We start from the raw sequence: 10,820 nt of genomic DNA, 5'->3' as shown, positions 1-10,820 counted from the left end.
ATGAATGCGCACTCTCGGAGGTGTATATTCATGCCCATGCTTCAAAGGCGGTGTACCAGTGAACGCTGCCATGAGAACAGCACACTATAGATGGGTTCGTTGTTTAGCAACAAAACCGACGCATGCGCAACTACGGGGCAAAACAGATGGGGTTGGCCTAGATTGAAAACATAAATACATTTGCACATAAGCACTTGTCTCTCAAATACATCGTTACAGTTGTTGGTTTTCTAGATAGCGAATTTTTGCAATATAAGCGTTGACATGAAATCAGTCAAAACACCTCAAAACAAGACATTGTGTCAAGACCAAGATGAAACTAGCTGAAACTAGGCACTTACGATTACCCACATAGACATTTATTGTAATTGTTGGTACCTATCTGGCCATCCAGAATCAAACTTCTCCCTTCTACCCCATTGAGCGTATGCATCGTTTTCGTGAGTTGTCAGCTAACGTCTATAAAGTCAGCACCGCTGGGCAGAGTGAAGTGGGAGTGTTTCAAAGTGAAGTGGGAGTGTTTCAAAGTGAAGTGGGAGTGTTTCAAAGTGAAGTGGGAGTGTTTCAAAGTGAAGTGGGAGTGTTTCAAAGTGAAGTGGGAGTGTTTCAAAGTGCACTGAACGTGGCATGAGGCCGGACATTCCTTGTCCTGTCACTGTTGACACGTAATAGGTGGATGTTATAAGATTGTCCCTTTGAGTTTGTAGGGCTCGTTGGTCTAGGGGTATGATTCTCGCTTTGGGTGCGAGAGGTCCCGGGTTCAAATCCCGGACGAGCCCGAATTTTAAAACGCTTGGGTTTTTGTCGTTATATGTTTGTAAAAATGTGTTCTCTTGATTTATCTTTTTAATCAATAAAAATCAATAAGTTAAATCTAAAAATTCCTATTTTATAATGAAGCCATACATTGAGTAATATACTATCATAGCCACCAGTCGATGCCAAATCCACAGCAAAATCGCGACTTCATTGCCTGTCAAACTCTATCTCTGCCATCACTGTGAATTAAATGGAAGAAATTAGAAAGATGTGTGTAAAGGAGGAACATGTTTCCTGCACATTTGAATGGTCTGGTTTCAAGTGTCTGTTTCTCTCTGCTCAACATTTACTGTATGCTCAGAGAGGAAGTGTTAAACATGAGACTGATAAGGTAATATAGTATGAGTGTGAAAGCAACACTAGCAAAGGCAGAGAAAAGAGAGATAAAGCTGAAAGGAATGAGAGAGACAAACTGACTGTGACTGACTGAATATAATTTCAACAACAAAAAAGACAGCTTGAAAAGACACTGAATAGGACAGGTCAGTCTTTAATTTTTTCCTCTTTCTGCATGTGTGTACATGTACCACAAGTACTGTACTAGAGACCAAAAAAGCTGAAGAGTCTATTCAAGAGTCTATAATAAAAACACAAGGAAGCTATTTTTTGTGAATAAGGATGCTGTATGACGTTCATATTTAAAACAGGAACCAAAACATTTATTCACATTCTAATGTAAGCCTTTCCATTTTATTGTGATTCACAAACACACTGTGTACCGAACCTCTTTTACAAAACCAATGCTTTTTACATTTTCTCTCCCTCTTCCGCTTGATCCTCTCCATAGATGAGGAATGTGGCCGTCACCCTCTGGGCAGTGGCTGTGTTAGTGGGAGTCCATCGCAGCACCCTCTCCTCAGAAATATACACCCTCATTGTCAACCTCTCTTCCAAAAACCTCTCCTTCCCCAGAAACCTACCGCCATCCACCTAAGCTCTGGACCTCTCCCAGAACAACATACACAAACCCCCCCATGAGAATTTCCAAGTGACCACTCACCGGTCTTGGAAGAGATAGATCTGGAGACATTCCATCCAACTCCACTCCTGGAGAGTGTGGACCTCTCCCACAACCGTCTCCAGAATCTCACTGATCAACGGCACTTGCTGTTCATACAGAACCTGAGAGTTCTAGATCTGACCTTTAACCTGTTCCACACCATTAACCTGGGGGTAGAGTTCTGCAGCCTGGGAAAGCTAGAGAGTCTGGGGCTCGGAGCAAACATCATCACGGTGGAGGATTTCATCAACATCCCTGACGTACACCTACAAACTTTGACCCTTTGTCTGGAGAACTTCACAGCCTATGAGAGTGGCAGCCTGGGTGACATTCAGGCAGAGAAGGTCCGCATCGACCTTATGAACAAACCCACTGACCGAGATCTGATCGGCTAAGGTTGATGTTCAACGAGGTCGAGCTGATGGGTATGAACCTGAAGGGTGACCACAGTTACCTGGTGAAATTTGTGAAGGTGAGAGGGGCGGTCAACACCTTACATCTTTACCTAGCCAATATGGTCATCACTTGGGAGCACTTGACCAACACTGTAAACGCTGTGTTCCAATCCCCATCGCCCACCTGAGCACTTCAGACATGGCTATCCACATCCCGTCTTTCAGTGACACCCCAGGAAGAGACACATCCGAGAGGAGGTGGTTACCTTTTTCTTCTCCCTGGAAGCCCTCTGTAATTTCTTCATCAGCATGCCTGTGGAGCACCTGGCAATGACTGAGACGTCCATCATACACATGACCTGTCCCAAGTTGCCCAGCGGGATACTCCAGCTAGACTTCTCAGAGTGCACCCTGACTGATACGGTCTTCTCCAGAGTAGAACTGCAAATCGCTGTGGATTGTACAACCCTGAATAAAAAGTGGACATCCTGGTTCTAAGAGGGAACAACCTCAAGAACCTTCAAACCCTGAGCAAGTATTCAGCACATGAGCTCTCTGCGTCACCTGGACCTCAGCCTCAACTCGTTGGTTTACAGCGGCCAGGAATGCCACTGGCTGGAATGCCACTGGCTGTCCACCTGAACCTATCCTCCAATGGGCTGAGCGAATTGGTATTCAGCTGCTTGCCGAACAGCACCCCCACCCTGGACCTCCAGAACAACCAGATCTCCAATGTACCAGAGGCCCTGCTGGCCCTAGACTCTCTCCTCGCTCTGTACCTGAGTACCAATCGGCTGAGGAAACTCCCCGGTGTGCGCTGGACTCCCACACTTAAGTATCTCCTGCTCAGGGAGAACTCCCTCCATGCCCCGTCTGTGAGCGGTCTGGCGGCCTGCCCTGTTCTACGGGTTCTAGATGCCAGCAGAAACCCCTTCACCTGTACCCTGAGAGGATTCAGGGATCTGGGTACTTCTGGGACTGGGCTGGGCAGCGGACACACAGGAATCCAACTTCTCCACTGGCCACGAGCCTACCACTGCAGCTACCCCGAAGTCTGAAGAGCTCCACACACTAGAGGGCTTCCAGATCCAGGAGATATCCTGCAACTTCGGCCTGCTGGCAATGGCCATCTGGTGCCCAGCGGTCACGGTTATCATTGTTATGGCGACTCTGTGCCACCACCTGGACGTTCCGTGGTACCTGGGTATAATCTGGCAGTGGACCCAGGTCAAGCACCATTCCAGGACCCAGCAGGTCCGGCCCCAGAACGTGGAGGGGGTGTTGTTCCACGCCTTAGTGTCCTACAGCCAGCATAATGCAGACTGGGTCAAGGGCAGTGGTGTAAAGTACTTACGTAAAAATACTTTAAAGATCCACTTAAGTAGTTTGAGGTATATGTTTATTTTTTTGACAACTTTTACTTTTACTCCATACATTTTCCCTGACACCCGAAAGTACTCGTTACATTTTGAATGCTTAGCAGGCCAGGAAAATTGTCAAATTCATGCACTTATCAAGAGAACACCTGGTCATCCCTACTGCCTCTGACGGACTCACTAAACACAAATGCATATTTTGTAAATAATGTCTGAGTGTTGGAGTTTGCCCCTGACTTCAAAACTATAAAATGGTACCGTCTGCTTTGCCCCTTTACTCCTACCTACATGTACATATTACCTCAATTACCTCGACTAACCTGTACCTCGACGCGGTACCGGTACCCCCTGTATATAATGTAGCTTTATTATTTTATTTTGTAACTTTTTTAAACTTTAGTTTATTCAGTCAAAATTTTCTTAACTCTATTTTTCTTAAAACTGCATTGTTGGTTAAGGGCTTATAAGTAAGCATTTCACGGTAAGGTCTACACCTGTTGTATTCGGCGCATGTGACAAATACTTTTGATTTGATTAATATAAGGAATTTTAAACGATTTATGCTTTTACTTTTGCTACTTAAGTATATTTAAAACCAAATACTTTTAGACTTTTACTCAAGTAGAATTTTACTGGCTGACTTTCACTTTTACTTGAGTAACTTTCTATTAAGGTATCTATACTTTTACTAAAGTATGACAATTGGGTACTTTTCCCACAACTGGTCAAGAGCCTGCTCTTGCTAACCTGGAGAACTCCGGCGGGGGGCTCCACATCTGTCGCCATGAGGGACTTCGTCCCAGGGAAGACGATCGTGGAGAACATCATCCAATGTGTGGAGAGGAGCCGGCGATGTGTGTTCATCCTCTCTGGCCACTTAGTCCGGAGCGAGTCCTGTGGGTCCGGAGCGGCTGTCCTGTGGGTTTGACAGTGACATCCTGGTGCTACTGGAGCCTCTGCCTCAGTACATGATCCCTTCCAAGTACTACCAATGAAGGTTATGATGGGCAGGCACACCTACCTGGAGTGGCCCCAGGACAGAGGCAAGCATAGGCTGTTCTGGGCCAACCTCAGGGCTGCACTGCAGTGGTGGAGAAATCAAGAAAGAACTGTTGTTTCCAACCAGTCAGGTTTAATGGAGAATTAATATAAAACTAACATTTATTTTACTACAGCTTTATAAAAAGAAAAACAATAAAATGTTACCTAACAATATCAAGCTCACATTTGTCAACTTTCCAACAATCTCACAATGATTTGGAACCTCTTTTTTCACACACTTCACAAAATTATCCAACTAGGCAAAATAAACAAAATGTATCAAGATAGCCAATGAAAGACACACTAGACAGCAAATACAGACACACTATACACCACCAATACCAGTTAAGTATCCTCAGAAACAGTTTGCTCCCCAAGTACAGAACCTTCTCTGAAAGTACATCCTCTGAAAGTAACCTTTTAAGTTTAAGGCAAGAAGCACAAAAAGTGTCCAATATTTTACCCTCATGAAAATAGCACCATAAAAAAACCTTGAAAGAGGAAAACAAAGAATCTGCCTCTTTCTAATTATGTGTGTTATTTGGTCATAGAGGCTGTTCAGGGGTCAGGAGTTCATTTGTCAGGTCTGATGGAAGACGACGATGGTCTTCTGGGCACACAAGCTGCAAGGAAGACCAGGCTTTCACTGTGGACATTAGACCCAAAAGCCTGGGCTCCTGGTCTCAACAGGTTCAAAAGTCAGATGTCCGAGGTTTAAAGGTGAAGGGGTCAGAGGTTAGGTGTCATATCAGGGCAGGGACTGGATGATGATGATCTTCTCGTTGACACAGAAGCGGTGGAGGACAGTGTACAGGTTCTCCCCGCAGCGTGACACCTGTCTCTCCATGGCCAGACGGAAGTCCTCCTTCACCCCTTTAGTGATGCCACGTGTCACCGTGTGGTGCCTACAGGGCAGAGGAAGCCAGACAATGGGTGTGAGAAAGAAACCATTTCTAACATTTTCATAGAAAAACATATGTTCATAATTTTTGAAATCAGACACTTGATAATGTTCATTTTTCTCCAAACCTCTACAGTAACAGTTGAAAACACCAATTTATCAACGATAAAACATAAAATGACACAACATCAAGGAAACAACATGTTTCCCCAAATACAGTATTCATAGTTTTGAGATGGAATGAGAGTATAGGGTATCTACCAACCAGGCAAAATTTAGACGGGGAAGATTCAACAACATCAAAAACAGTAACACATAGTCAAACGTGAATGTTCACAAATGCAATGACAACTACAGATATGAAAAATACAACCAAAATTGACTTTAAAAACATCAGTAACGACCACATAAACGGATGCAATGGGTCAAACGCCTTCTCCAAAATAAAACACGACAAGGACTCGATGAAAACGACAGACCGAAAACCAAAATTAGGTTTGGGGCAGAGGGATGGAGAGAGTGTTTGGGGTAGGGGTGGTGGGCAGGGGTACCTGTCGGTTGTCTGCACCCCAGGTAGCAGCAGGGTGTTTAACTCCCCACCCAGGGCGGGACTAGGGTTCCTGAGGACAGTAAACACCAACATTCATCAACTCACGCTCCGGGTTAGAAGTTGCCCTTAAGCACAAATCTAGGATCAGCTTACCCTCTAAAAATCTATACGTTTAACATTAAGAGGAAGCATGAAACTGATCATAGATCAGTGTCTAGAGGCAACCTCATTCTACTCCTCAAGTCGCACAGAGAGTGGTTGCATTCAAACAACCTAAACAACTTTTTTTCGACCATAGATAGACAGCGCTTTGTACCTCTAACCCTTTCTCAACATAACGCCTGACAGCTGAGCTGCTATTCGCTACATCTATGTGAGCATGACTGCGTACAATACATAAGCATCTGCCAGTTGGGAGGGGCTTACTTGATTAGCATTCCCTGATTGGGCAGTAGTTCCAGCTGGACCCGCCCCCCCTCCGTAGTGCGCAGGTATGCAAACTCCTCCAGCATATCAATATCTGAACGAGTTAAAGTCAAACAACAGAGAGAAAAAAAGCTCAAAAGTGTCTGTAATCCCCAGTCGTTCTCATATCTGCTCAACCAACTCGTTAGTCTTGGATTGTTTAGATATAAAAAAAATAATAATAATAATATTGTTTTAGCTATACTGTATGATAAGGATACTGGTGACGTAGTTGAAGAAGTTCTCATACTGGAAGCTGCCCTGCTGACAGATCTTATCAATGGCTTTCAGGAACAGAGACTCGCCCTGTGGCCAATCGTGTTGCAGGAGCACCACCACGTGACCCAAGGAGAGGTCGTCTCGGCTGTCCGTGAAGGCACGAAGCTGATTGGATGAAAATGAAAATAGGTTATTTGAGTTTAAGGGGAATTAAAAACTGCAGACCCTTATCAAAATAGTTCTGTGTTTAGCGTTATTTGTCAGGGCAGTGTTGAGGTACCTTGAAACAGGCGAACATCAGCTGAAGACAGAATGGCAGAATCGCTTTACTCGTACAGGGCAGCAGCCTCAGATCATTGCCTAGCAACAAAAATACACCACATTGTAAGCATGGACATAAAACAAAGACATTTGAAGAGATCTCACACACAGTGAAACTTACCTTTCCTGGGCTTGTTTCTGTCTTTGCCCGATTCGTCAGTGTTCTTGACTGGGTCCTGGTTTTGGGGGACCAGCCCACCAACTACATCAAGTAACTTTTCACACGCCATCTGATACAGACGGAGACACAGAAAAACAGTGACGCAATCTCTCTCTGGTTGTATGCATGTTTCTGGATGAGCTCTCTGTATGTGCATACCCACCCTGTACTCTCCCAGTGCGTAGTGGCAGGAGGCCTGCTGTATAAGGGTCCTGTGGTGCTCCAGGTTACCCTGTCCTGGGGAGCTCTGTCCAGGCAGAGGCTGCTGAAACCCAGACATCTGGAGTAGGCTGGACAGGGCCTTACGGTAATGACCCTGGGGGAGAGGACACACACATTGGCATTGAACACAAATCCATGAACATACACAGACAAACATGTACATACAAAACACTGATGAACTCCTAACGAACAATGATCATTATTTCTGTTTACCTGGTATATGATCATATCTGTGAAGAATATTCTGAACCACAGCCAGTTGTCTGTCTTCCAGGAGGAACAGATCTTGTTGAATTCTGGAGAATGGGTGTGAAAACATTTCATCAGAACGACAGACATTTGCTTAGACAGGACACACATTCAGAGAGCACGCAGTTAGGAGCTGGGGGATGTATTTGGAAGGCGTACCGGTCCCCAGGCTGTCATGGGACTGGAGGAGATCCCAGCTCTCCCTGGCCAAACGGAAGCTCTCCAGAGTCTCTGCCCACCCGGGCATCTCTGTTTTGTTGACCATGATGTTCCGGCCACGCCCCTTCCCCAGGCCCTCGTCATCGTCTGAGCTCTGAAGAAACACACCCAAATACATGCATGAGCATGTACACACACACACACACAGTCCACAATGACTTCCCATCTATCCTCTCACCATGGTCTTCTCGCGGCCGTCGGCCAGTTTGCGTTTCTTGTGAGCGTGTTTCCCTGCTCCTCTCTCCAGTTCTACCTCACTGTACACTGAGCTCAGGTCCTCCAGCAGTATCCACGACCCGGAGGCCAACGCATTCACACCTGCAACACACACACACACAAATGAATACAGACGCAACACACAAACAACCTCACTGTAAACTGAGGAGAGCCTCAAACAGAATCTCCACAAGACCAACGCTCAAAGGACAAAATTGACAATTTCACAGTCATGTGAATACAAATACATATGAACACACGGGGGAGAGACTGACCGTGAAACAGAGCAGGCTGTACAGCTGAGACGTAGAGGTAGGCACTACGGAAGAGGACCAGCGAGGCACAGATGACCACCTGACTGCAGCACCGCGACCTGGTCTCTCCCTCTAGACTGGGCAGGTAGCAACACAGCTCCTTAACCCACTGCAGCATCTCCACGTAGCCCCTACAAAACACACACATGCATAGAGTATGTATAGGCTAACCACTCACACTCATAAGTAAACACACACACACACACACACATTCACTTCAGTTACACACACATACTGGGAGATCATCTGTGCTCCTACCTCTGTCCCTTGTCCGCCTGCCACTCGCAACGAGCCCCCACCACTGCCAGGATATCCAGCAGTCTCTCCCAGGGCTCAGCCACCAAGGACGACTTCTCTGACAGCCCCTCAATCACATAGCGCTGGGACCCCCGAGACACACTGGGAGACTTCATTCCACCACCCTCCTGAGAGCCTGAGAGAAGGGAGAAGATGAGTACAGAGCAACGTCATTGGACCGTGAAACACGTGAAAATGGAAAGTGTAAGCAAACGTGCAGAAAGAAAAAAGGGAGAAATTGAGGAGGGTAAAACAAAAATCATAAAACTAGCTGATGGCATGCAAGTAGTAGCAATGTGGAGGTGGCATGCAATGAGAAAGAAATTAGATCAAATGCAGATATTATAAATAGTACTCAGCTACCGTTTAGGGCTTTGCCCTGCAGCTGTCCGTCAGCAGAAGGGCCCCGCGTGACATAACCGATGTAGAACTCTGCTGCTTTCAGCATGTACTTCAGCAGCAGACTGGCAGGCAGACGCATGTCCACGTTGTTAATGATCAACGGGAGAACGTCACACACTGTGAGAGAGGAAGAAATGTAACATAGAATGCATATATAGTTACTTTACATTTGTCTTCTTTTGAGATCCAAATGTTCTAGGTTTTGATAATCTGATTCAGAGAAATCTCTCACCAAACAGCTTCCTGAAACAGTTGACAGGTGTCTCCAGTTTTTCAGCCGTCTCCGCCTCCAATAGGGAATCTCCCAAGTTGACCTAGAATGCGAGTGCAAACAAAGCTACAGATAAATTATTCTGTGTTATTGAACACGGTGTTGAAGGTCAGAGGTTACGTACCCCGTGTTGGACCACAGACTCTGGGAAGCGCCTGAGCAGTAACAGAAGCATCTCAGCCTTCTCCAGGGTGTTGAAGCACTGTTCTGTAGCCTTCAGCAGCACCTCACACTGCACTGGGCCGGGCAGGGTTTCAAACAGACCTACAGTAAACACACACAATACCATGTTAACACTTCTAACATTTTACCCAATCAGGAAAGATCTCATGTAGATCTCACACACACACACACACACACACACACACACACACACACACACACACACACACACACACACACACACACACACACACACACACACACACACACACACACACACACAGTCCTCACCTCGTAGGAACTGAGCCTGTTTGTCCTGACAGTCACTCCGCAGGGCAGCTGTAATGACAGTAATCTCCCGCCACACAACAGGCTGGTCAGGGAAATTGATGAACCTGAAGGAAACAGCACACACAACAGCAGTTACATCAGTCATCAACAGTACTGTGTGCCGAAGTAGGGAGATAAGAACTTTCACTCACATGTCATACAGCAGTCTGCCCGCTGAAGCCGTCTTCTCTGCATTTCTCTCAATGGTGTACATCTCATGCTGCCAAAACAAGAGACCAATGTGATATTCCATTCCAGCCTTCGTGCAACAAAGCCAATGACCAGACCTCTTAACAGAGACTAGCTTGACTACTACATGTGTTTCAAATGGCACGTTAGTAATTTGTCAAACCCGAGTTTAGTCCGCTAGCGTTTCAATGTCATTCACTAGACGCAGCTTACCTGAATATTGAAGTCCGTGGGATAGAGGGTTCGAGCGGTTATCAGCCAAGCCTTGGCTGCACACGGGTCCTCGGACACTAGATCCCGAGCCCGTTTCACTAAAAACTCGCAGTCCTTTTGTGCTGACATATTTGCTCGTATTATTGAAGTCCGTGAGGTACAGGGTTAGTGCGGTTATCAGACATAAACAAACCAAAATATGAATTTCCTTTTTGTTGAAACTGGGGCATTTGTTTATCGCTCCGCTCAATGGCAACCTTTTGATGACATCACGACTTGCAGTCGCAGATGTGATGTCACTGGGCTCGAGGGATCATATTTCCAGGTAAATGCTGCCACCTGGTGCAATGACAGAATATTGCACTCATAAAATGAAGGGCGAATCTTGAGGAAAACGCGTCAACGCAAAATAAACATCATAAAAAGCACGGCTTTATTAAATAATAATAATAATAGTGTAACATTGATTTAACTAGTCAGGTCAGTTAA

At 45.7% G+C, this 10,820-nt stretch overlaps 1 protein-coding gene, 1 non-coding gene and 1 pseudogene across 3 annotated transcripts; 2 read left to right on the top strand and 1 right to left on the bottom strand.

The window, feature by feature from the left end:
* The first annotated feature begins 707 nt into the window (after nucleotides 1-707).
* Nucleotides 708-779, top strand: trnap-ugg (transfer RNA proline (anticodon UGG)). The gene has a single exon. It is a non-coding gene; the product is annotated as a tRNA-Pro (tRNA).
* An 827-nt stretch (nucleotides 780-1,606) lies between these two features.
* On the top strand, nucleotides 1,607-4,897 carry LOC115205331 (toll-like receptor 6; annotated as a pseudogene).
* On the bottom strand, nucleotides 4,722-10,605 carry ints10 (integrator complex subunit 10). Of its 2 annotated transcripts, XM_029771172.1 has the most exons (18): nucleotides 10,332-10,605; nucleotides 10,082-10,149; nucleotides 9,891-9,994; nucleotides 9,562-9,701; nucleotides 9,399-9,480; nucleotides 9,128-9,283; nucleotides 8,726-8,900; nucleotides 8,429-8,598; nucleotides 8,116-8,255; nucleotides 7,878-8,031; nucleotides 7,683-7,765; nucleotides 7,411-7,563; nucleotides 7,209-7,317; nucleotides 7,047-7,126; nucleotides 6,769-6,931; nucleotides 6,509-6,602; nucleotides 6,084-6,152; nucleotides 4,722-5,536 (listed from the first exon to the last, which is right to left on the bottom strand). In XM_029771172.1, exons 1-18 carry the CDS (start codon nucleotides 10,458-10,460, stop codon nucleotides 5,380-5,382), a joined length of 2,226 nt encoding a protein of 741 aa, XP_029627032.1. In that variant the 5' UTR covers nucleotides 10,461-10,605; the 3' UTR covers nucleotides 4,722-5,379. The 2 variants fall into 2 exon arrangements, with proteins under 2 accessions (XP_029627032.1, XP_029627033.1); XM_029771173.1 differs by lacking the exon at nucleotides 6,084-6,152.
* Nucleotides 10,606-10,820: the final 215 nt, after the last annotated feature.

The sequence above is a fragment of the Salmo trutta genome, chromosome 13 (assembly GCF_901001165.1).
Source record: "Salmo trutta chromosome 13, fSalTru1.1, whole genome shotgun sequence".
Taxonomy (NCBI): domain Eukaryota; kingdom Metazoa; phylum Chordata; class Actinopteri; order Salmoniformes; family Salmonidae; genus Salmo; species Salmo trutta.
Note: the sequence above shows the minus strand (reverse complement) of the source record. Positions and strands in the feature narration are given on the sequence as shown.